General features: G+C 40.0%; 1 protein-coding gene across 2 annotated transcripts in view; it reads right to left on the bottom strand.

Moving 5' to 3' along the window:
* The window catches only part of TP53I11 (tumor protein p53 inducible protein 11), a 421602-nt gene that overhangs the window by 249424 nt on the left and 144632 nt on the right, over positions 1–27546 (bottom strand). For both annotated transcript variants that reach the window (XM_053720240.1, XM_053720239.1), the window contains exon 2: positions 12860–13015. In XM_053720240.1, coding sequence (XP_053576215.1) covers positions 12860–12988 — 129 coding nt within the window. In that variant the 5' untranslated portion in view covers positions 12989–13015. The remainder of the gene's footprint in view (positions 1–12859; positions 13016–27546) is intronic.

The raw sequence follows: 27546 nt of genomic DNA on the forward strand, positions 1-27546 counted from the left end.
TCAGAAATAGCATCAGGAATAGGAAAAACCTCTGGAGTAACCACAGGAGGTTTAAAAACAGCATTTAAACGTTTACTAGTCTTAATGTCAAGAGGACTAGCTTCCTCAATATCCAAAGTAATTAACACTTCTTTTAATAAAGAACGAATATACTCTATTTTGAACAAATAAGTAGATTTGACAGTGTCAATATCTGAGGAAGGATCTTCTAAATCAGATAGATCCTCATCAGAGGAGGATAAGTCATTATGTTGTCGGTCATTTGAAATTTCATCAACTTTATGAGAAGTTTTAAAAGACCTTTTACGTTTATTAGAAGGCGGAAATGCAGACAAAGCCTTCTGAATAGAATCAGTAACAAATTCTTTAAAATTCATAGGTATATCATGTACATTAGAAGTTGAAGGAACTGCAACTGGCAATGTACTATTACTGATGGATACATTCTCTGCATGTAAAAGTTTATCATGACAACTATTACAAATGACATTTGGAGATATAATTTCCACAATCTTACAACAAATGCACTTAGCTTTGGTAGAACCGATGTCAGGCAGCAAATTTCCAACAGATAGGCAGGATCAGATTGAGACATCTTGCAAAATGTAAAAGAAAAAACAACATATAAAGCAAAATTATCAATTTCCTTATATGACAGTTTCAGGAATGGGAAAAAATGCAAACAGCATAGCCCTCTGACATAGAAAAAGGCAAGAGGCAAATAGCAATGGGGTAATAAATAAATGAAATTTCTTTCATGTAATTAGCAAGAGTCCATGAGCTAGTGACGTATGGGATATACATTCCTACCAGGAGGGGCAAAGTTTCCCAAACCTCAAAATGCCTATAAATACACCCCTCACCACACCCACAATTCAGTTTTACAAACTTTGCCTCCGATGGAGGTGGTGAAGTAAGTTTGTGCTAGATTCTACGTTGATATGCGCTCCGCAGCAAGTTGGAGCCCGGTTTTCCTCTCAGCGTGCAGTGAATGTCAGAGGGATGTGAGGAGAGTATTGCCTATTTGAATGCAGTGATCTCCTTCTACGGGGTCTATTTCATAGGTTCTGTGTTATCGGTCGTAGAGATTCATCTCTTACCTCCCTTTTCAGATCGACGATATACTCTTATATATACCATTACCTCTGCTGATTCTCGTTTCAGTACTGGTTTGGCTTTCTACAAACATGTAGATGAGTGTCCTGGGGTAAGTAAATCTTATTTTCTGTGACACTCTAACCTATGGTTGGGCACTTTGTTTATAAAGTTCTAAATATATGTATTCAAACATTTATTTGCCTTGACTCAGAATGTTCAACTTTCCTTATTTTTCAGACAGTCAGTTTCATATTTGGGATAATGCATTTGATTTAATCATTTTTTCTTACCTTCAAAAAATTTGACTCTTTTTCCCTGTGGGCTGTTAGGCTCGCGGGGGCTGAAAATGCTTCATTTTATTGCGTCATTCTTGGCGTGGACTTTTTTGGCGCAAAAATTCTTTTCCGTTTCCGGCGTCATACGTGTCGCCGGAAGTTGCGTCATTTTTTTACGTTATTTTGCGCCAAAAATGTCGGCGTTCCGGATGTGGCGTAATTTTTGGCGCCAAAAGCATTTAGGCACCAAATAATGTGGGCGTCTTATTTGGCGCTAAAAAATATGGGCGTCGCTTTTGTCTCCACATTATATAAGTCTCAATTTTCATTGCTTCTGGTTGCTAGAAGCTTGTTCTTTGGCATTTTTTCCCATTCCTGAAACTGTCATTTAAGGAATTTGATCAATTTTGCTTTATATGTTGTTTTTTCTCTTACATATTGCAAGATCTCTCACGTTGCATCTGAGTCAGAAGATACTACAGGAAAATCGCTGTCTAGTGCTGGATCTACCAAAGCTAAGTGTATCTGCTGTAAACTTTTGGTAGCTATTCCTCCAGCTGTTTGTATTGATTGTCATGACAAACTTGTTAATGCAGATAATATTTCCTTTAGTAAAGTGCCATTGCCTGTTGCAGTTCCTTCAACATCTAAGGTGCAGAATGTTCCTGATAACATAAGAGATTTTGTTTCTGAATCCATAAAGAAGGCTATGTCTGTTATTTCTCCTTCTAGTAAACGTAAAAAAATCTTTTAAAACTTCTCTCCCTACAGATGAATTTTTAAATGAACATCATCATTCTGATTCTGATGACTCTTCTGGTTCAGAGGATTCTGTCTCAGAGGTTGATGCTGATAAATCTTCATATTTATTTAAAATGGAATTTATTCGTTCTTTACTTAAAGAAGTTCTAATTGCTTTAGAAATTGAGGATTCTGGTCCTCTTGATACTAATTCTAAACGTTTGGATAAGGTATTTAAATCTCCTGTGGTTATTCCAGAAGTTTTTCCTGTTCCTAATGCTATTTCTGCAGTAATTTCCAAAGAATGGGATAAATTGGGTAATTAATTTACTCCTTCTAAACGTTTTAAGCAATTATATCCTGTGCCGTCTGACAGATTAGAATTTTGGGACAAAATCCCTAAAGTTGATGGGGCTATTTCTACCCTTGCTAAACGTACTACTATTCCTACGTCAGATGGTACTTCGTTTAAGGATCCTTTAGATAGGAAAATTGAATCATTTCTAAGAAAAGCTTATCTGTGTAGAGGTAATCTTCTTAGACCTGCTATATCTTTGGCTGATGTTGCTGCAGCTTCAACTTTTTGGTTGGAAACTTTAGCGCAACAAGTAACACATCATGATTCTCATGATATTATTCTTCTTCTTCAGCATGCTAATAATTTTATCTGTGATGCCATCTTTGATATTATCAGAGTTGATGTCAGGTTTATGTCTCTAGCTATTTTAGCTAGAAGAGCTTTATGGCTTAAGACTTGGAATGCTGATATGGCTTCTAAATCAACTCTACTTTCCATTTCTTTCCAGGGTAACAAATTATTTGGTTCTCAGTTGGATTCTATTATTTCAACTGTTACTGGTGGGAAAGGAACTTTTTTACCACAGGATAAAAAATCTAAGGGTAAAAACAGAGCTAATAATCGTTTTCGTTCCTTTCGTTTCAACAAAGAACAAAAGTCTGATCCTTCATCCTCAGGAGCAGTTTCAGTTTGGAAACCATCTCCAATCTGGAATAAATCCAAGCCAGCCAGAAAGGCAAAGCCTGCTTCTAAGTCCACATGAAGGTGCGGCCCTCATTCCAGCTCAGCTGGTAGGGGGCAGGTTACGTTTTTTCAAAGAAATTTGGATCAATTCTGTTCACAATCTTTGGATTCAGAACATTGTTTCAGAAGGGTACAGAATTGGTTTCAAGATGAGACCTCCTGCAAAGAGATTTTTTCTTTCCCGTGTCCCAGTAAATCCAGTAAAAGCTCAAGCATTTCTGAATTGTGTTTCAGATCTAGAGTTGACTGGAGTAATTATGCCAGTTCCAGTTCAGGAACAGGGGATGGGGTTTTATTCAAATCTCTTCATTGTACCAAAGAAGGAGAATTCCTTCAGACCAGTTCTGGATCTAAAAATATTGAATCGTTATGTAAGGATACCAACGTTCAAGATGGTAACTGTAAGGACTATCTTGCCTTTTGTTCAGCAAGGGAATTATATGTCCACAATAGATTTACAGGATGCATATCTGCATATTCCGATTCATCCAGATCATTATCGGTTCCTGAGATTCTCTTTTCTGGACAAGCATTACCAGTTTGTGGCTCTGCCGTTTGGCCTAGCTACAGCTCCAAGAATTTTTACAAAGGTTCTCGGTGCCCTTCTGTCTGTAATCAGAGAACAGGGTATTGTGGTATTTCCTTATTTGGACGATATCTTGGTACTTGCTCAGTCTTTACATTTAGCAGAATTTCATACGAATCGACTTGTGTTGTTTCTTCAAGATCATGGTTGGAGGATCAATTTACCAAAAAGTTCATTGATTCCTCAGACAAGGGTAACCTTTCTGGGTTTCCAGATAGATTCAGTGTCCATGACTCGGTCTTTAACAGACAAGAGACGTCTAAAACTGATTGCAGCTTGTCAAAACCTTCAGTTACAATCATTCCCTTCGGTAGCCTTATGCATGGAAATTCTAGGTCTTATGACTGCTGCATCGGACGCGATCCCCTTTGCTCGTTTTCACATGCGACCTCTTCAGCTCTGTATGCTGAATCAATGGTGCAAGGATTACACAAAGATATCTCAATTAATATCTTTAAAACCGATTGTTCGACACTCTCTAACGTGGTGGACAGATCACCATCGTTTAATTCAGGGGGCTTCTTTTGTGCTTCCGACCTGGACTGTAATTTCAACAGATGCAAGTCTCACAGGTTGGGGAGCTGTGTGGGGATCTCTGACGGCACAAGGAGTTTGGGAATCTCAGGAGGTGAGATTACCGATCATTATTTTGGAACTCCGTGCAATTTTCAGAGCTCTTCAGTTTTGGCCTCTTCTGAAGAGAGAATCGTTCATTTGTTTTCAGACAGACAATGTCACAACTGTGGCATACATCAATCATCAAGGAGGAACTCACAGTCCTCTGGCTATGAAAGAAGTATCTCGAATTTTGGTTTGGGCGGAATCCAGTTCCTGTCTAATCTCTGCGGTTCATATCCCAGGTGTAGACAATTGGGAAGCGGATTATCTCAGTCGCCAAACGTTGCATCCGGGCGAATGGTCTCTTCACCCAGAGGTATTTCTTCAGATCATTCAAATGTGGGAACTTCCAGAAATAGATTTGATGGCGTCCCATCTAAACAAGAAACTTCCCAGGTATCTGTCCAGATCCCGGGATCCTCAGGCGGAGGCAGTGGATGCATTATCACTTCCTTGGAAGTATCATCCTGCCTATATCTTTCCGCCTCTAGTTCTTCTTCCAAGAGTAATCTCCAAGATTCTGAAGGAATGCTCGTTTGTTCTGCTGGTAGCTCCGGCATGGCCTCACAGGTTTTGGTATGCGGATCTTGTCCGGATGGCCTCTTGCCAACCGTGGACTCTTCCGTTAAGACCAGACCTTCTGTCACAAGGTCCTTTTTTCCATCAGGATCTGAAATCCTTAAATTTAAAGGTATGGAGATTGAACGCTTGATTCTTCGTCAAAGAGGTTTCTCTGACTCTGTGATTAATACTATGTTACAGGCTCGTAAATCTGTATCTAGAGAGATATATTATAGAGTCTGGAAGACTTATATTTCTTGGTGTATTTCTCATCATTTTTCTTGGCATTCTTTTAGAATTCCGAGAATTTTACAGTTTCTTCAGGATGGTTTAGATAAAGGTTTGTCCGCAAGTTCCTTGAAAGGACAAATCTCTGCTCTTTCTGTTCTTTTTCACAGAAAGATTGCTATTCTTCCTGATATTCATTGTTTTGTACAAGCTTTGGTTCGTATAAAACCTGTCATTAAGTCAATTTCTCCTCCTTGGAGTTTGAATTTGGTTCTGGGGGCTCTTCAAGCTCCTCCGTTTGAACCTATGCATTCATTGGACATTAAATTACTTTCTTGGAAAGTTTTGTTCCTTTTGGCCATCTCTTCTGCCAGAAGAGTTTCTGAATTATCTGCTCTTTCTTATGAGTCTCCTTTTCTGATTTTTCATCAGGATAAGGCGGTGTTGCGAACTTCTTTTGAATTTTTACCTAAAGTTGTGAATTCCAACAACATTAGTAGAGAAATTGTGGTTCCTTCATTATGTCCTAATCCTAAGAATTCTAAGGAGAAATCGTTGCATTCTTTGGATGTTGTTAGAGCTTTGAAATATTATGTTGAAGCTACTAAATCTTTCCGAAAGACTTCTAGTCTATTTGTTATCTTTTCCGGTTCTAGAAAAGGCCAGAAAGCTTCTGCCATTTCTTTGGCATCTTGGTTGAAATCTTTAATTCATCTTGCCTATGTTGAGTCGGGTAAAACTCCGCCTCAGAGAATTACAGCTCATTCTACTAGGTCAGTTTCTACTTCCTGGGCGTTTAGGAATGAAGCTTCGGTTGATCAGATTTGCAAAGCAGCAACTTGGTCCTCTTTGCATACTTTTACTAAATTCTACCATTTTGATGTATTTTCTTCTGAAGCAGTTTTTGGTAGAAAAGTACTTCAGGCAGCGGTTTCAGTTTGAATCTTCTGCTTATGTTTTTCGTTAAACTTTATTTTGGGTGTGGATTATTTTCAGCAGGAATTGGCTGTCTTTATTTTATCCCTCCCTCTCTAGTGACTCTTGTGTGGAAAGATCCACATCTTGGGTAATCATTATCCCATACGTCACTAGCTCATGGACTCTTGCTAATTACATGAAAGAAAACATAATTTATGTAAGAACTTACCTGATAAATTCATTTCTTTCATATTAGCAAGAGTCCATGAGGCCCGCCCTTTTTTTGTGGTGGTTATGATTTTGTATAAAGCACAATTATTCCAATTCCTTATTTTATATGCTTTCGCACTTTTTTATCACCCCACTTCTTGGCTATTCGTTAAACTGAATTGTGGGTGTGGTGAGGGGTGTATTTATAGGCATTTTGAGGTTTGGGAAACTTTGCCCCTCCTGGTAGGAATGTATATCCCATACGTCACTAGCTCATGGACTCTTGCTAATATGAAAGAAATGAATTTATCAGGTAAGTTCTTACATAAATTATGTTTTTTTTGGCGCCAACAACATCCGGAAATGACACACTTGCGACACTAAAGACGCAAAAATGTGTAAGACTCTGCGTCAACTACGATGCCGGAAATGACGAACTTGCGCCAACGGACGTACTTTCGCGCCATAAAAAATACTCGCGCCAAGAATGACGCAATACAGTCTAGCATTTGGTACACCCGCGAGCCTAGTACTGCCCGCAATTTGTAAGAAAAATGTAGTCAATCGGAAAAAAAGACTAAAACCCCAGGTAAGAAAATATATTTAATATTTTTATTTTCCCCAAATATGAAACTGACAGTCTGCACAAGGAAATGCATGAACCTGACTCATGGCAAATATAAGTGCAATACATATATTTAGAAAAAGTCTCAGAGAAATCCTCTATTCGGCTCCAAACATTTAAGCAGCTTTGAAAATCATTAGAAATGCAAACTCACCGCACCAAGCGTGTATGTAACTTTGGCCGTCACTGCTACGGAATATCCTCTGGTAATCTCATGAGTATTATTTCACTCAGGTCAGGGTCCATGGGTTGGTAGCCACCTCAGTAGTTAAACACTCACCGATCCCAGTCGGGTAGTTGGTGCGGTGGCGTGGTGTCTCCGTCTGATGGTTAAGACACTTCCGGATGACGTAGTGCTGCCTTCTGGCCAATGACAGTCTCTCATTAGTTGTATCGGGAAACGACGGAGCTCAGCTGAAAATAGCACGTAAGTCTTACAGGATAAACAAATAATCCAGCGAACTCCAGCAGGATGAAAAACAACTTGAATCTTTATTGGAGAGATACAAAAAAGCAGAAAAGCAAATCACCCTAGCAGCCTGTAGAAACCCACGGTCCTATGCGTTCGGCAGCCCTCTGCCTTATTCATGGACAGGCAGAGGGCTGCCAAAACGCGTAGGACCGTGGGTTTCTACAGGCTGCTAGGCTGATTTGCTTTTATGCTGTTTTTTTATCTCTTCAATAAAGATTCAAGTTGTTTTTCATCCTGCTGGAGTTCGCTGGGTTATTTGTTTATCCTGTAAGACATATATTTAGAACTTTATATAAAAGCATAAAGTGCCAATCCATAGCTGGGGTGTCTTAAGTAATAAAAAAACATACTTATCAAAAGACACCCATCCAGATATAGCAGATAGCCAAACCAGTACTGAAACAGTTATCAGTAGAGGTAATTGTATATGAGAGTATATAGTCGATCTGAAAAGGGAGGTAGGAGATGAATCTCTACGACCGATAACAGAGAACCTATGAAATAGACCCCCGTTAGGGAAATCATTGCTTTCAATAGGTGATACTCCCTTCACATCCCTCTGACATTCGCTGTACTCTGAGAGGAATTGGGCTTCAAAATGCTGAGAAGCGCATGTCAATGTAGAAATCTTAGCACAAACTTGCTTCACCACCTCCATAGGAGGCAAAGTTTGTAAAACTGAATTATGGGTGTGGTGAGGGGTGTATTTATAGGCATTTTTAGGTTTGGGAAACTTTGCCCCTCCTGGTAAGATTGTATATCCCATACATCACTAGCTCATGGACTCTTGCCAATTACATGAAAGAAATTATGCTTACCTGATAATTTCCTTTTCTTCTGATGGAAAGAGTCCACAGCTGCATTCATTACCTTTGGGAATTAAGAACCTGGCCACCAGGAGGCGGCAAAGACACCCCAGCCAAAGGCTTAAATACTCCTCCTACTCCCCTCATCCCCCAGTCATTCTGCCGAGGAACAAGGAACAGTAGAAGAAATATCAGGGTGAAAGGTGTAGAAGATATAAGGATGCGAACCTAGTATGAATCACAAAAAGAATTGTGATTCAAAGAGTTGCACTTTAATAGCACTTCTAATACCCCAAAATAATTTATTTATATATTAGACATCAAATTTGGCAAATTCAACATCATAAGATATAAGGATGACCCACCTAAAATGACAGGTGGGAGCTGTAAACTCTTTCTATCAAAAGAAAAGGAAATTATCAGGTAAGCATAATTTATGTTTTTCTTCTTAAATGGAAAGAGTCCACAGCTGTATTCATTACTTTTGGGAAAACAATACCCAAGCTATAGAGGACACTGAATGCCAAGACGGGAGGGAACCCATTCCCACTAATGAAGGGGACACCAGCTGAAACCCCCAAGGGGACAAGGCAAAGGAGAAGCGAGGAAACCAAAAGGTCCCCTAATACAAAAAAGAACACCTCCAAGAGCTCACAGAGACCCCAACGGGCCCAAACAAGAAAAGGAACCCACGTCTATACCAAGCGAAACCCGGGATAAGACCGGGCACAGAGACAGAACAGAGTTCTCTCCAACATCCTGCAAGCACTGAATGCAACTAAAAAGACAAAGTCCTCCCAGCGTCTGAACATAGAATACCAAAGTATTCAACCACAAAAAACGTGTAATAGACCCAGCCAAAAAAAAAAAAACAAGTTTGAGAGCACAGAGTCCATATCAGGACAGAGGGCACTTGCGAGGAAGAAGAAGCAGTCAAGCAAAAAAAAAAAAAAAAAAAAAAGACCGAAAAAGCAAACCCCCAGACAGAGGGCACACTCCAGGCAACCAAAACCGCCGGACCTATACAGGTCCCTAAAAAAAAAGAGGAACACAAAACCTCAATTGAGGCCCCCCGAGAAGGAGAGTATACCCTCTGAACCCAAAGGAAGAGTAGACCCTCTTCTGAAACCTAGCTGGACCAACCCAGTCCCAGGGATCCAAAATAGGGGAAAAGAATCCCAAAACTAGTACAGGAACGAGCGCAAGAATAGCACAGCCATCCCCAAAGAGTACAAGTACAACCCGACTCTGAAAACAGACGACAAGGCCATAGACCTAAGGATCTATCAAAATAAAGGCCCAACAAGTCTGACTTGGAGCCAGCAATACCCCAGGGAGAACCAATCCCACCTGTGTACCTCACATTCAGGAGAAGGCCCAAGAAAGGACTCCATCTCCATAGGGAGGAGAATATCCCATTCGCCTGCAGAGCAGGGAATCCACGGGTACACTGTCATGCAACCCTAAGGCCCACCAGAAATTGGACATCCAGCGCCCGCAGCTGAGTATGAACCAATAACATTTGAGGCGCAAACCAAACAGCTAAACACTAGATGACATGGGCTACTCTGTTGCAAAGAGTAATAAATACTCCGAAAACCTGGCCAACCATGACCAGGCCAGGTAGATGGAGCAAGGACATAGCCCAAGTTCCCAATACTGTGGAACACCCTGACCAGCCCTGAGATCCAAGATTCCAAAACAACCCAAGACTGGGTCAGGAAAAAGGCAAAGAAAGCCTCAGCAACTGGAAGTCTCAGTAGAAAACAGGTCTGGGCACCTAATAGTTCAGGCAACCTTACCCTAGAACTAAACACCCCAACTGGCTAAAAGGCCAGACACAAGGGATATGAATGCATACCCAGAGAATCCGGATAGCGAGAAGAACTCGAAAGCCCCGACCGAGGAAGGAAACACCCCTAGCCAAAGTCCTATGCTCCAAGGAGCAAGGCTAGAAGTCTTATAAAGAGACTTCTTAAGGCCTCAGGACAACATAAGGGATACCTTGAGGTAAAAAAAAAACCTCTAGCAGGGCTAGTCTCCCCATCACCTCCACACCAGCAGAGGACACAGGGAAGAAAAAAGGCGCTAAGATTTCCCAGCTTTGGGAAACCCCAAGCTAAACAAAGTCCACACAGGGATCAACCATCACTCGGAATACAGATCCCTAAAAAGGAGATCCAACACACCCGGGACAAAGGAAGGAGACCCACAGGTCTCTATTCAAACAGACAGTACACGTCAAGAGTAAGAGCAGTATCTAGATACACTATAAAAAGCATATGCGCACACCTGCAAGGTGCCAAGAGCTGCAACTGGTTTCAAACTGAAAACTCTCTGCATGCTAGAAAGCCTAATCTGATAAAGCTGTTGGATTACGCACACAAGGCAATCCAGAGCCCTGAAACCGAAGGCCAAACTGCGGCAACGGGACACTAAGCCCTCCCCCGCATGGGGGAGGAAAACACTAGGTTCTGATGTAATCAGATGTCAGAGTGACGCAGCGGAAAAACTCCCCTGACCCGGTCACCTATGACTGAATGCTATAAGGACTGAAAGAATCCACCCCGCCTTACGGACCCACAGGTCCTCTCGAATGCTTAGCTGACCATGACAACCAATGAAAACCTGAGCACTCTGCGCTTCTATCGTACCACCCAAGCAGAACAGAGCCACGTATCTGAAAAGCCGCAAGACCGAACGAACCCAACAGGACCAGCCTGCACTTAGGGTCCTAACTGGTAAGCTGCCAAATTCTCCCTCATAGGGGAAAAAAAAGAAAACAGACATTTTAACATAGGACTAACGTGTCCAAAACAACTTCCGAAGAAGAACAAAGAGTATTGATCCCAGAAGGTTCCTGAAGGAAACAAAATCAAATAAAAGACATCCCATCAGATACAAAAAAATAAATATAAGGCAACCCAGAGGTTAGCGCCCAAAAAGACACAGGCCTACCCGCAGGACCAGCCAAACGGAGCCCTATCTTCCAAAAAGAGACTGGGAAAGATCTCAATCAAATGAAAATCAGGAGATTACCTCATCCCCACATGTCTAATGAGGTGCACCATTCGAATTAGCAGACTGAAAATCCCTGTATCTGGCAACGATAGGGTCATTCAATAACTGAAAAACATGTCTGAGCAATACGCAAAGTCGCGCAATCCTGTAACGAAAGGCACAACACTCAAGGGACAGCTACACCCGCGGGGAACTGTAGAGGCCCTTCCCAAGGCAGAAAGCCCGCGACAATAGGGCCTGAGCACATTCTCAAATAAACGTCTTGACTCTGCAGACGAATAATCACCAACATTATGTGGAAGCGAAAACGTCCTGCAACCTCCGGGGGGAACACTCCACCCTGCATCGAGAAACTGGGTTACCCGCATGTGTAGAAGTATGAATTGGTAGGGAACTCGTCTCTTGAAGAAAAGGACTCCCAGAGGCGGATGGCTCAGCTGTCCCTTGATTCTCTGAGCCTGAGGAACCAGGCGCTCTAAAATAGCATACAGAACAAAACTGGTCGACATGTGTCAATGAGGCCAGTCCGGATTCGTCACCGGACACAGAATATGAAATCAAAATAGTCTCAGCATCAGAATCCTTTGTAACTGAATCTGAAAATAGCACAGTCTCAGCATCAGAATCCTCCATAACTGGTAGAGTATATATAAATATGGAATTATGTAGTAAAACAAAAACGGCACCTGTCACCCACAATGGCTGGGGCACTCACCACCTCCTATGACCAGACCCCTGCGGACTAGAATATTTCCTTCGTCACACGGTCGGGAATGCGGAAATGGAAAACGGAAACTATAATCACGCCCGACACAAAGTGAACCGTACAGTCCAAAAAAGCGCGCCCAACCAAAAGGCTGCGTTACCTCCAAAGGCCTCTAATGTTCCAAACAACGAGCCCATAAACATCACACATATTGCAGGTTGAATCACATAACAAACATGATTATAAAACCCCCTGTTAAATAACCCCCCTCAGTAGATATTAACCCTCAATTCCAACATACTAAGAGAGACTCACTAAGATCCTTGTGATGAGATAGACCTGCAAAGGAAAACATTCACATTACAGTACATTGAGAAATAAAGTAAAATTAAACAATCTTACTGGAATATACGCCGTGGAACAGGAACACAGCCTTTCAAGTGTGACAGATAATAGCATCGCCTCAGCCATGGACTTGAGAGAAGAAAGCAGGCAGCGGAGTGAAGTTCGACAATGCCGATTGCTTGAGGAGCTATTAACATGAGTCGGGATGGTTTTGCAGAAAGAATCTCCCTGCATCTTAGGACTCTAACTTTCATCCAAGCCCTCACCGAGAGACTGACAGGACTACTTAAAACTCCTGTCCCATGCTGAAGAGTACTACCCTCCATAAGAGACAAAAAACAAAAATTAAAAATTCTGACACTTCTCTGCCAACCTCCTAGGACGAAAGGCAAAGAATGACTGGGGATGAGGGGAGTGGGAGGAGTATTTAAGCCTTAGGCTGGGGTGTCTTTGCCTCCTCCTGGTGGCCAGGTTCTTAATTCCCAAAAGTAATGAATGCAGCTGTGGACTCTTTCCATTTAAGAAGAAAATCACATGCACAAAGCAGCTTCTGGGCAAGGGACTGATGTTATCAGAGAGGAAGAACCTTCAAGGCTCAATTACTCACTTTTGACCTGTGCACTTCTCCATCATCATCTTCCCCTCCCACTCCAAGGATCTTTCTGGTTTTCAGTCTGCTCACTAGATCTGTCTGACTATGTTTCTTCATCAAGGGTGGGGGTGATTTGGTGGCCATGGTCACCACGTAGTAAGGCCACTTCCCCTGCAAGCAAGCAGACTCAAATTACAAGATGGGTTTATAGGGGTAACTAGAATACAACACTTTACAATATATATTGAAGCGGATAGGACTTCACCAAATCATACTTCACTTCAATATTGTCTATTATAATAGAGATACCCCCGGAAAGTCATCTGGGGGTTTGGAAAAAAAAACCCAGAAGAATAATTTATGCTTTTATGGTGGTGAGAGTCTACGAGTCATTACTCCTGAGAATTCCACTCCCAGCTGCTAGGAGTCGGCAAAGATTCCTAAAACACCAAGATTTACAAATGCTTAAATGTGCAGAAACTACTGCTTGAAGGACTTTCTTGCCAAAAGCGCTTCAGAAAAAGCAAGAACATCAAAATGGTAGAATTTGGTAAAGGTATTTAAAGTATCTGCCTTGCAAATTTGATCAACAGAAGCCTCATTCTTCAAAGCCCAGGAAGTAGCAACGTACAGAATAGAATGGGCAGTAATTTGTTCAAGAGGAAGCTTTCCCAACTCCAAATAAACCTTAGAAATCAACAGCTTCAGCCAGGAAGTCAACTAAACAACTGTTGCCTTTTGACCCTTTCTTGATTCGGAAAAATGAAGAAACTAGAAGATTGTCTAAAATCCTTAGTTGCCTGTAAAAAAAATTTCAAAGCTCTTTCAACATCAAAATTATAAAGAAGCCTATCCTTAGAATCTTTAGATTAGGGCAAAAAGATGGAACAACAATCTCCAGATTAAGGTTATCCGAGGACACTAAATAAGGAGGCTCACAGGAAAAAAAGCAGACAATTCAGAAACTCTTCTCAAAGAAATTACTCTATGAAACAAAACCTTCCAAAACAAAAGCTGAATATCCAAATTGTGCATAGGTTTTAAAGGAGAAACTTGCAAAACCCTTAAAACCAAATTAAGGTTCCAAGGAAAAGAAATTGGTCCTTTAAAAAACAGGCGATAAACCCCTATCAAAACTATCCTGGAGAAATTGAAGAATTCTAAAAGAACGACAGAAGAAACCCTGTTGCACATATCAAGAAAGAATAAGCTATCTAAATCTTGTGTTTAATCTTTCTTGTTAGAAAGCTTATAAGTCAGAATTAAAGACTCAATGGCAGAATCAGAAAAACCTATCTGCTTTAAAACTAGGCATTCAATCTCCCTGCCATCAAGCTGAGAGATTTGAGATCCTGATGGAAAAATGGACCTTGAGGACAACTGGACATCTGTACCAGATCCACAAACCAAGTTCTGTGAGGCCAAGCTAGAACAATCAGAATTACTGATGACAACTCTCGCTTGATCCTGGCTATCACTCCTGGCAACAAAACAATTGGTGGAAAGATGTAGGCAAGACAGAATGACCAAGAAGCTACTACAGCATCCACAAACTCCGCCTGAGGATCTCTGGAGCTCACATAATATCTGGGAAGCTTGTTATTCAACAGAGAAGTCATCAGGATCTATCTCCAGGAGACCCCATTGTTCTACAATCTGATTCAAAACTTTGTTGAAGAGACCACTTCCCTGGATGAAGAGATTGGCGATATAGCAAATCTGCTTACCAATTGCTCACCACTGGAATATGAACTGCAAAAATTGTACAGAGATTCATCGCTGCCCAAGTCAAAATTCAGGAGACCATCATAGTCAAGAAACTGCAAGTTCCCCCTTGATTGATGTAAGCCAAGGCTGTGACATTATCCAATTGAAAACACAGATAGTTATCTTTTCAGACTACAGAAGGAGACCAAACTCCCTCCTCTCTCCGAGACCCCCAAACTGCACCCCAATGTGAACCACTTGTGTCTGTTGTGATAAGAGTTCAGGTTGGACAAACAAAACGATGCCCTTAGACTCAGCAATTGACTGATGATCTATCGGCCATGGAAGAGATAGTTTTGCTCTAAAATCCAGATTTTCTGAGAGTAAAGTATAATCATGAAGCATACAAAGCTGGAGAGCTCTCATGTGAAGCTAAACAAATGGAATGGCATCCAATGCTGCTATCATCATACCTAGCACCTTCATGCAAAGAGTTGCAGTAGGAAAAGGAACTGATTGTAAACTTAAAGGGACACTCAAGTCAAAATTAAACTTCAGATACAGCATGCAATTTTAAACAACTTTCCAATTTACTTCAATTAAAAAAAATGTGCACAGTCTTTTTATATTTACACTTTTTGAGTTACCAACTCCTACTGAGCATGTGCAAGAATTCACTGCATATACGTATATGCATTTGTGATTGGCTAATGACTGTCACATGATACAAGGAGAGTGGAAATAGACACAATTTTGCAATTTATTTAACAAAAATCTACTACTCATTTGAAGTTCAGAATAAGTGCTATTACATTGTCTTCTTATCATGCATTTGTTTATTATGCAAATCTACTGTATTGACTGGTCCTTTAAACAAGTTGTTAGTAACTTTAATCTCCTCTAATCTGTCAAAGTCTAATAGTGGTTGAGTCTATAATGAAACCTAGGAATGTGACACTGGTAAGTGGAGAAAGAAAAAAAGTCTTTGGAAAATGTATTTCCTTTAAAGAAACAACAATAGTCTGTTGGTATGAGATACAGCTAAAGGTAAAGATGAAGCATGTACCAAGATAATGTCCAGATAATGAACAAATAAAATACCATGAGTTTTTATCATAAATAAGAGAGTTCTAAGAAAATTCTGGTAGCAGTAGCTAGACCAAATGGAATAGCAACAAACTGAAAATGTATGTCCTGGAATGTAAATTTTAGAAACTGATCCCTGTGAATAGGAATATGAAGATAAACATCCTTCAAAACTATTGAAGAGATAAACTGCCCCTGTTGATAGAGGTAGAATAGTCTGAATGGTCTCCATCTCGAAAGTAGGAACCTTGAGTTCTTGAGGTCTTTACATCTAGAACTGGCCTCTAAGTTTCCTCCATCTTAGGAACAATGAGGAGGTTGGGATAAAGCCCCTGGTCTTGTTCTGAAACTGGTAAAGGGACAATCACCCCATAGATTATAGATCTGAGACTGACTGAAAAAATGCATTTGCCTTTATAGGACCTTTTGAAACTTGGGACACAAGAATTCTTCCCCGGGGAGGCCTTTATTTGAAACCTATTCTGTATCCATGGGAGACTAGATTTAGAACCCAAAAATCTTGAACAGTCTGAAACCAAACCACCTGAAAAAGGCATAATTTGCCTTCTACTAGAAATTCTGGATCAAGGACATACCTTCAGGCTGACTTTGTTGAGGTAGGAGGCTTCTTAGATTTTTTATCCTTGTTCCAATTTGAATTGGGCATCCAGGAAGATCTAGCAGAGCCCTGCTTTTGAGGACGATGACTTTGGGACCTAGACTGACAAAAGGAACACAAACTGTTAGCAACCCTATTCTTTCCACTAGGCTTACTGTCCTGAGGAAGAAAGGCTCCTTTATCTACAATAACAGTAGAAATAATAGCATCAAGACCAGGCCCAAACAAAATCTTTCCCTGAAAAGGAAGAGATAAAAATCAGCCGACCATTATTTCAAACACAAGGCCATTCTGATCAAGACTTCTATTGCCATCATTTTGGAATTAATTTTAATTATGTCAACAACAGCATTACAAATGAAAGCATTAGCTGACCTTAAAAGTCTTTAAGTGATTTATAAAGTTTTCACCAACAGATCCATCGAAAAAGCTGCTAAGATAAAACTATAAACACCAATAGTAGAGGCTGCTGCAACACAAGACATACAAATCGCTGGTATGAAAAGAAACCCTGGTTGCTGAAAAGCCTTTCTATGAAAATACTAAAATCTCCTTGAACAAAGTACTATCCTCAAGAGGAATAGTAGTATGTTTAGCTTACTTAGAGGAGGCATAGCCACCAACAGCTCACACACAGTAAAGCATACAAAATCCTTAATCCTGAAGCAAAATCTGAAGAACTCTCCTGTATGGAACAAACAGATGGAAGACAGATAACCTTAGAAGCAAGAGCAGCATAGTCTGATTTGAATGCATACAATGATCCATTCAAGAGTTGCAAAGCTGAGCTAGAGGGGTTACCGGAACAAGCTTGCAAAAATCACAATTAAAATGAGTAGAAAAGGGTTCAGTGAATCTAGCTTCTAAATATTCAACATTTAAAAGTAGTAGGAACAGTTCCAGTATGCTCAATCATGCAGGAAATAGACAGGGAACAAAAGAACAGAGATAACTAAATGTGGCAGGCAAGCAAACAATCATTGATTTTAACACATTAAAAAAAAGAGAAAGCAGAATACACCCACAAAAATAAAGCAGCTCTTGCAGTAGTGAAAATGTCACCCCCTCCACGAGTCCAGTACATTGACAATCCAGTGCTGTACACATAACAGCAAAGGATCAGTGTATGTGGAGTATAACAATTCAACAGAAAGAGGCTAAGGCACCGGTCCCCGTGACAATTGTGGAAGGTTGTGACTAACTCCTCAGCTCACTTGGTGCAATTGTGCCACTACCCAATACTTAAAATTCCCTTCTGTCCCAAATAGCAGCTCTCTGAGGGGGAAATGGCCATCAAATCAGTCTTAGAACCCCTCTCACAGAACATCTGGAGCGCCTCAATTCTTCAGTTTCCTCCTGTGGAGGCAAAGATAAGACTAGTTTACCAGTGAGGTGGTGGTGGTAGGATTTTAAGTGCTCTTGGAGGTTTAGTAATCCTTGCCTCCTCCTAGTGGCCAGGAGTGAAATTCCCATGAGTAATGGATCATGACTCTCAGATTCAGACTGAGCATGAAATTTTAAGCAACTTTCTATTTTGCTCCTATTACCAATTTTTCTTTGTTCTTTTGCTATCTTTATTTGAAAAGGGCATCTAAGTTTTTTTTTCGGTTCAGAACTCTGAACAGCACTTTTTTATTGGTGGATGAATTTATCCACCAATCAGCAAGAACAACCCAAGTTGTTCAACAAAAATGGGCCGGCATCTAAACTTACATTCTTGCATTTCAACTTAAGATACCAAGAGAATGAAGAAAATTTGATAATAGGAGTAAATTCAAAAGTTGCTTAAAATTTTATGCTCTATCTGAAGCACGAAAGAAAAAATTTGGGTTCAGTGTCCCTTTAAAGGGACAATCAAAACAAAACTTGTTATTGTTTAAAAAGATAGATAATGCCTTTACTACCCAATCCCCAGCTTTTCACAAAAAAACATGTTTATATTATACTTTATAACCTTTAAGCCTCAAAATTTCTGTCTGTTTCCAAGTCACTAAAGACAGCCCCTTGATCACGTTTTGTATTCGCCTTTAACAGTGTGGGGAGTGCTAGCTCATGTAAGCCATATAGATAACATTGTGCTCATGTCCATGGATTCTAACAAAACAATGCAAGTCAATAGATAAAGTCATGTGATCAGGGAGCCGTCAGACGATGCTTAGAAACAAGGTTATCACAGAGGTAAAAAAGTATATTAATATAAGCATGTTTTCTGTGCAAAACTGGGGAATGGGTAATAAAAATGGATTATCTATCTTTTGAAACAATAAAAAAAAATTGTGTTGACTGTCGCTTTAATCATCCATTTGCTATTCCACACAATAAAGCAAACACATGCTCAATTTAAGTAGCAAAGGGAAAGCAAACATCCAACTGTGCATATAATTTAAACACTGTTTCACAAAGAAAGGCAAAATCTCCCTTTGTCAAATTTAGTAAGGGGTCTTTCTACCTAAAAGATGAATTCCTACTGTTTTAAAGGGGCATTCTAGTTAAAAAAAATAAAAATACAACAATGTTATTGATGCTGCTCGCTTTTAATCGCTGCAAGTAACAATGGAATGAACAGTATAACACCTCTTATTTTTTCACGTACTAGCAATGCGCGTTTGCAGTGTGTTATTTTTTAGTGTAAAATATCAAAGCTTCTTTGGAGGAGTTTCTTTGTGAGATTTCTTTTAAGCCTCTCTCCCCTGCAAAATCTCTCTACTAAAAACTGTTACAATAATACGACTTTTAAGAGGTCAAATTGTTAAGTTATGACAACACACGTTCTTTGAAATTACCAAACTAATTGGAGTTACTAATGCATTTTAGTGCTATAAAAAAGGGCACTGATCATCACAAAGTACTGTGGGTGTGTCCTGAAACCACTGTGCTTAAAGGGACATGAAACAAGTTGGGATAGAGAAAAAATATATTATGTACTTGAATTACTTTACCTGCAAATTTATAATGCAGTGCTTCGCCATTAACCCTTTCTTTTTAGTTTCTGAATTGTAAAGCTCTAACTCCTCCCACACAATTCCTTTCATGGCTGTATCTATGTTTATTGTTCATTTGGTAGAATGTAAAAGTGAATAGGGATTATCTGCTGGAGCATGCCTAGAAGCTGAGAACTCAGTTGAAATACAATGCCTGTGTCTAAACACTGATAAGGGGGGAGTGGAGTTGGCTGCATCAGGCAGCTTAGCTATGTAATTTGTTTTGCTTATTTTTGAAAATTATTTTAAAATACAATTTTTAAACATTTTTTATGCAAACCAATTTAAATTAGAGTTTTCATGATATGCAGAGATCTCAACCTGCGTGATCGCACTTTATGTCAGCATGATCTCATAGTTGTTATCTGTACTACTGTGAATTACCGTCAAGAAAATAAAATCTGCACTTTTCTGTCCTGCTGATACCAGTCGGCAAAAATAAAATCTTGTTAGAAGAATAAACCTCTTCATCTCCAGCTCGGTTATAAATACATTTGAGATCTGTTGCTACATGTTGCCAACCTTACTTAAATATGGGCTTCAACATGTCGAATATTTCGGGACACAATCTCCATATTGTGTTTCCTCCAACTTACTCAGAACTCAATTTCAAATGTCATTGTGTTGTTGCCAGAGGAAAAAAACAAACAAAACAAAACAAAAAACAGACATTCCAAAAACCTGGCTATAAATGATCTATATAAATTGTTAAAACATATTGTTTTTTCCAGACACACAATATAGACAAGGTTGTCCAAACGATGGCCTATGGGTCACATTCAGCCCTACAAGGGTTTTGGTGTCATCAGCACCACTGAGCAGAAAACAAACCTTAGTAATTGGTATTTCCACACTTATCATTTGGTAATTAAAAGGGGACATCAAAAGCAACCCACCCTACCGTCTATACAATTCTGGCGAGATAGAGTGACCACTGCCTTAGCATTGGAGCAGTACCACTATATCAAACTGCGTAAAATAGATGATCTCCTTTCCATTCGCCTGCTCTGGGAGGAATACCTCCTCTCCCTAAAACTCTCCACCACTTTACACGCATACCATTAAGTTTCAACACACATAATCCACCTTAGAACCCTCCGAGACTTTACGTTTGCCAGAACTCACGTTTATCAAATTACATATTGCCTTCTTTTGTATCCTACACACAAGCCTTTGCTTAATGCCTTTCATAGTCTTACAATAATACAGATAGCCCTCAGTTTACGCCGGGGTTAGGTTCCAGAAGGAATGGTTGTAAATCAAAACCGTTGTAAATTGAAACCCAGTTTATAATGTAAGTCAATGGGAAGTGAGGGAGTTAGGTTCCAGGCCCCTCTCAAAATTGTCATAAGTAACACCTAATACATTATTTTTAAAGCTTTGAAATAAAGAGTTTACATGCTAAACAGCATTATAAACCTAATAGAATAATCACTATTATCACGCAACACAGAATATATAATTAAACTAAGTTAAATGAACAAAAACATTTGCTAAACAGCATTATAAACCTAATAAAATAATCACACAACACAGACTTTACTTGCATGTTTATGCAAACAGTTCTTTCTATGCATTCCAATATGGACTGATTTATAGACAGGAAGATCTTGTTCCTTTGAAATCTGCTTGATAGCTCAGGTCTGGTTAAACTGCTTAATTTCAGCTTGCTTGGCTTGCATATCTTTGCTGCAACACAAGCGGACAGCTCCACCTACTGGCTTTTTTAATCAATGCACTGCTTCTCAATGATTTTCAATTGCAGTCACATGACTGAAAAAAAAGGTTGCTATTCTGAAACGGTGCAAATTGAACCGTTGTAAACCGAGGGCCACCTGTAATAATAATAATTATAATTACAATGATGGTTATATTCTGAATTTGTTTTTTGTTTGTATTGTTGAATGTTATATTGAAGAAATGTCAAGTTGCATAAGGGAACTAGAACACTCCCCCAAATGGAGGAGAAGGATAGTATTTCATCAAGAACACTTTTAACATCTCCATAATGAAACTTGTGTTTAACGGAATAAGCTGTATAAGAATTGAGTCTATATTTGCTTCTCTGTACTATGCTTAAACTGTCTGAATATTGTATGCTGCATCTTGACACAAAGTTTTTTTTCAAAAAAAAAAAAAAACTTTTATTGTGAAATTTGGTTTGTTTGAGTAAACTAATGTAGGCTCAGGAGCATACAAACCGAAACAGAGGAAAAAAAAACAGAATTATGGTGCACACAACTCTAAAATAGGTCTAAACAAAGTTTGTATTTTATTTTGCCCTTTGGAGGTTGCCCACCTGATGTGAGGTGTCCAGTTATCAGCCAGGAAGGCTGGGGTAATTTTGGTTCCCTGGTACAGAGTTCTCTAGCTAAATAGATGCATTCCCCTTAATCGATGAAAAGGAGGGGGGTGAGGGGTTTGCTAGTCAGAAGAGACTCTTAACTCCATTATCATATCATATACAAGCTTTCACTATTTTTTTTTTAATTGCAATGTGTTGGTTAACAGAAAAATAAAGTAATTTTTAATGTTTTATAATATAATTGCATTGCAAATTAGCTGCATACAAAAAAAGACATTTTAAAATGTCTCTTGAATAAATCTGTTTCCTTTTCTCTTGGTCTAACAGAATTGTAGTAATAAAAAAGATGCAATGCTCATACTATTGTCTTACATTCAGAATAAACAGCATTGCAGACTGGGAAAGGCTAGGGGGCAGGTTTGAAAAAATCTCTTAGAGACAGTCAACAAGCAATGTGCTACTGCTTTGCAGCGCTACTGCATATTTGACTGCTCACTTCAAACAGCACTTTGCTCTGGATGCACTTTGTTAAGGAAACCTTACACAGTGTAGCCAGAGCACAGCTCTGTTTTAAGAGAACTGTCTAATGTGGAGCAACACTACAAAGTTCAAGCCCTAACTGTTCCTGCATGTGTCCTGTTCTTTCTGCAGACATGCTGCATTTTCTGCAATGACATCTCAGATCACTGTATGTTCTGTCTTGGGGAGATAGGAAAGTTATATTTTAGAGCTGTGTGACCAGTCCAGTATCTTTCAATTCTTTCTGTTTCGGTTTGTAGCTTATTGTAAGAGGCTTCACAAGGGTTGTTTGTACCTGTTGACGGTTTCTAAAATAATAAAATGCTCTACTAGGAGCTAGTTGAGTACATCTGGTGAGCTAATGACAAGAGACAATATACATACACATACATATATATATATATATATATATATATATATATATACACACACACACACATATACATATTATATATATATATATATATATATATATATATATATATATACACATACTCAAAATTTCAGGTCGTAAGCTACTAGCCATACCAAAATTTTACTCGCCACTTCTGATCCTACCGACTACCTGCCCACACCAGACACCACAACCACTACCCCACCCCCTCTTTGCATATGTTTAGCCATTGTGAAACACATTATTGTGCAGACCTGGAGATTTTCTTTTATTAATTATAATCTCTCCCTTAACTATCTTTCCCCCCTCCCTCTTCTTTTCAATCTCTTTTTTAACCCTCTACCTTATCTCTCAACATTCACTCACTAACTTTCACGCACCAATGGCTGGTAAAGAGTGGAAATTTTGAGCGCTGTGTGTGTGTGTGTGTGTATGTATATGTATATGTATATATATATATATATATATATATATATATATATGTATATATGTATATATGTATATATGTATATATGTATATATGTATATATGTATATATGTATATATGTGTATATATATATATATATATATATATATATATAAAAACATAATTTATGTAAGAACTTACCTGATAAATTCATTTCTTTCATATTGGCAAGAGTCCATGAACTAGTGACGTATGGGATATACATTCCTACCAGGAGGGGCAAAGTTTCCCAAACCTCAAAATGCCTATAAATACACCCCCCACCACACCCACAATTCAGTTTAACGAATAGCCAAGAAGTGGGGTGATAAGAAAGGAGCGAAAGCATCAACAAGGAATTGGAATAATTGTGCTTTATACAAAAAAATCATAACCACCACAAAAAGGGTGGGCCTCATGGAATCTTGCCAATATGAAAGAAATGAATTTATCAGGTAAATTCTTACATCAATTATTTTTTCTTTCATGTAATTGGCAAGAGCCCATGAGCTAGTGACGTATGGGACAGCAAATACCCAAGATGTGGAACTCCACGCAAGAGTCACTAGAGAGGGAGGGATAAAAATTAAGACAGCCAATTCCACTGAAAAAAGAATCCACAACCCAAATCAACAAGTTTAAATCTTATAAAGAAAAAAACTGAAATTATAAGCAGAAGAATCAAACTGAAACAGCTGCCTGAAGAACTTTTCTAGCAAAAACTGCTTCTGAAGAAGAAAAAACATCAAAATGGTAGAATTTAGTAAAAGTATGCAAAGAAGACCAAGTTGCTGCTTTGCAAATCTGATCAACAGAAGCTTCATTCTTAAAAGCCCAGGAAGTAGAAACTGACCTAGTAGAATGAGCCGTAATCCTCTGAGGCGGAGATTTACCCGACTCCACATAAGCATGATGAATCAAAAGTTTTAACCAAGAAGCTAAAGAAATAGCAGAAGCTTTCTGACCTTTCTTAGGACCAGAAAAGATAACAAATAGACTAGAAGTCTTTCTGAAATCTTTAGTAGCTTCAACATAATATTTCAAAGCTCTTACCACATCCAAAGAATGCAAAGATCTTTCTAAAGAATTCTTAGGATTAGGACACAACAAAGGGACCACAATTTCTTTACGAATGTTGTTGGAATTCACAACCTTAGGTAAAAATTTAAATGAAGCCTGCAAAACCGCCTTATCCTGACGAAAAATCAGAAAAGGAGACTCACAAGAAAGAGCAGATAATTCAGAAACTCTTCTAGCAGAAGAGATAGCCAAAAGAAACAATACTTTCCAAGAAAGTAATTTAATGTCCAGAGAATGCATAGGCTCAAACCTCTATGACTAAGCACTAAGCGTTCAATCTCCATACCTTCAAATTTAATGATTTGCGATCCTGATGGAAAAACAGACCTTGAGATAGAAGGTCTGACCTTAACGGAAGTGGCCAAGGTTGGCAACTGGACATCCGAACAAGATCCGCATACCAAAACCTGTGTGGCCATGCTGGAGCCACCAGCAGTAGAAACGAACGTTCCATTATGATTATGGAAATCACTCTTGGAAGAAGAACTAGAGGCGGAAAGATATAAGCAGGTTGATAATTCCAAGGAAGTGACAACGCATACACTGCTTCCGCCTGAGGATCCCTGGATCTGTACAGATACCTGGGAAGTTTCTTGTTTAGATGAGAAGCCATCAGATCTATTTCTGGAAGCCCCCATATCTGAACAATCTGAAGAAACACATCTGGGTGAAGAGACCATTCTCCCAGATGTAAAGTCTGGTGACTGAGATAATCCGCTTCCCAATTGTCTATAACTGGGATATGAACCGCAGAGATTAAACAGGAGCTGGATTCCGCCCATGCAAGTATCCGAGATACTTCTTTCATAGCCTGAGGACTGTGAGTCCCACCTTGATGATTGACATACGCTACGGTTGTGACACTGTCTGTCTGAAAACAAACAAACGATTCTCTCTTCAGAAGAGGCCAGAACTGAAGAGCTCTGAAAATCGAGTTCCAAAATATTGATTGGTAATCTCGCCTCTTGAGATTTCCAAACCCCCTGCGCTGTCAGAGATCCCCAGACAGCTCCCCAACCGGAAAGACTCGCATCTGTTGTGATCACAGTCCAGGTTGGTCGAACAAAAACAGAATTTATGCTTACCTGATAAATTACTTTCTCCAACGGTGTGTCCGGTCCACGGCGTCATCCTTACTTGTGGGATATTCTCTTCCCCAACAGGAAATGGCAAAGAGTCCCAGCAAAGCTGGTCACATGATCCCTCCTAGGCTCCGTCCACCCCAGTCATTCGACCGACGGACAGGAGGAAATATATATAGGAGAAACCATATGATACCGTGGTGACTGTAGTTAGAGAAAATAATTCATCAGACCTGATTAAAAAACCAGGGCGGGCCGTGGACCGGACACACCGTTGGAGAAAGTAATTTATCAGGTAAGCATAAATTCTGTTTTCTCCAACTTTGGTGTGTCCGGTCCACGGCGTCATCCTTACTTGTGGGAACCAATACCAAAGCTTTAGGACACGGATGAAGGGAGGGAGCAAATCAGGTCACCTAAATGGAAGGCACCACGGCTTGCAAAACCTTTCTCCCAAAAATAGCCTCCGAAGAAGCAAAAGTATCAAATTTGTAAAATTTGGCAAAAGTGTGCAGTGAAGACCAAGTCGCTGCCTTACATATCTGGTCAACAGAAGCCTCGTTCTTGAAGGCCCATGTGGAAGCCACAGCCCTAGTGGAGTGAGCTGTGATTCTTTCAGGAGGCTGCCGTCCGGCAGTCTCATAAGCCAATCGGATAATGCTTTTAAGCCAAAAGGAAAGAGAGGTAGAAGTCGCTTTTTGACCTCTCCTTTTACCAGAATAAACAACAAACAAGGAAGATGTTTGTCTGAAATCTTTAGTAGCCTCTAAATAGAATTTTAGAGCACGGACTACGTCCAAATTGTGTAACAAACGTTCCTTCTTTGAAACTGGATTCGGACACAAAGAAGGTACAACTATCTCCTGGTTAATATTTTTGTTGGAAACAACTTTCGGAAGAAAACCAGGCTTAGTACGCAAAACCACCTTATCTGCATGGAACACCAGATAGGGCGGAGAACACTGCAGAGCAGATAACTCTGAAACTCTTCTAGCAGAAGAAATTGCAACTAAAAACAAAACTTTCCAAGATAGTAACTTAATATCTATGGAATGTAAAGGTTCAAACGGAACCCCTTGAAGAACTGAAAGAACTAGATTTAGACTCCAGGGAGGAGTCAAAGGTCTGTAAACAGGCTTGATCCTAACCAGAGCCTGAAAAAATGCTTGAACATCTGGCACGGCTGCCAGTCTTTTGTGAAGTAAAACAGATAAAGCAGAGATCTGTCCCTTTAGAGAACTTGCAGATAATCCTTTCTCCAAACCTTCTTGTAGAAAGGATAGAATCTTAGGAATTTTTATCTTGTTCCATGGGAATCCTTTAGATTCACACCAACAGATATATTTTTTCCATATTTTATGGTAAATTTTTCTAGTTACAGGCTTTCTAGCCTGAATCAGAGTATCTATTACAGAATCTGAAAACCCACGCTTTGATAAAATCAAGCGTTCAATCTCCAAGCCGTCAGTTGGAGGGAAACCAGATTCGGATGTTCGAATGGACCCTGAACAAGAAGGTCCTGTCTCAAAGGTAGCTTCCATGGTGGAGCCGATGACATATTCACCAGGTCTGCATACCAAGTCCTGCGTGGCCACGCAGGAGCTATCAAGATCACAGAGGCCCTCTCCTGATTGATCCTGGCTACCAGCCTGGGAATGAGAGGAAATGGTGGGAATACATAAGTGAGGTTGAAGGTCCAAGGTGCTACTAGTGCATCTACTAGAGTCGCCTTGGGATCCCTGGATCTGGACCCGTAGCAAGGAACCTTGAAGTTCTGACGAGACGCCATCAGATCCATGTCTGGAATGCCCCATAATTGAGTTATTTGGGCAAAGATTTCCGGATGGAGTTCCCACTCCCCCGGATGGAATGTCTGACGACTCAGAAAATCCGCTTCCCAATTTTCCACTCCTGGGATGTGGATCGCAGACAAGTGGCAGGAGTGATCCTCCGCCCATTGAATTATCTTGGTCACTTCTTTCATCGCCAGGGAACTCCTTGTTCCCCCCTGATGATTGATATATGCAACGGTCGTCATGTTGTCTGACTGAAACCTTATGAATTTGGCCTTTGCTAGTTGAGGCCAAGCTCTGAGAGCATTGAATATCGCTCTCAGTTCCAGAATGTTTATCGGGAGAAGAGACTCTTCCAGAGACTATAGACATTGAGCTTTCAGGGATTCCCAGACCGCGCCCCAGCCCACTAGGCTGGCGTCGGTCGTGACAATGACCCAACTCTGGTCTGCGGAAGCTCATTCCCTGTGACAGATTGTCCAGGGTCAGCCACCAACGGAGTGAATCTCTGGTCTTTTGATCTACTTGAATCGTCGGAGACAAGTCTGTATAATCCCCATTCCATGTCTGAGCATGCACAGTTGTAATGGTCTTAGATGAATTCGTGCAAAAGGAACTATGTCCATTGTTGCAACCATCAATCCTATTACTTCCATGCACTGCGCTATGGAAGGACGAGGAACAGAATGAA

Source organism: Bombina bombina, chromosome 7 (genome assembly GCF_027579735.1).
Source record: "Bombina bombina isolate aBomBom1 chromosome 7, aBomBom1.pri, whole genome shotgun sequence".
In the NCBI taxonomy this organism is placed as follows: Eukaryota; Metazoa; Chordata; class Amphibia; order Anura; family Bombinatoridae; genus Bombina; species Bombina bombina.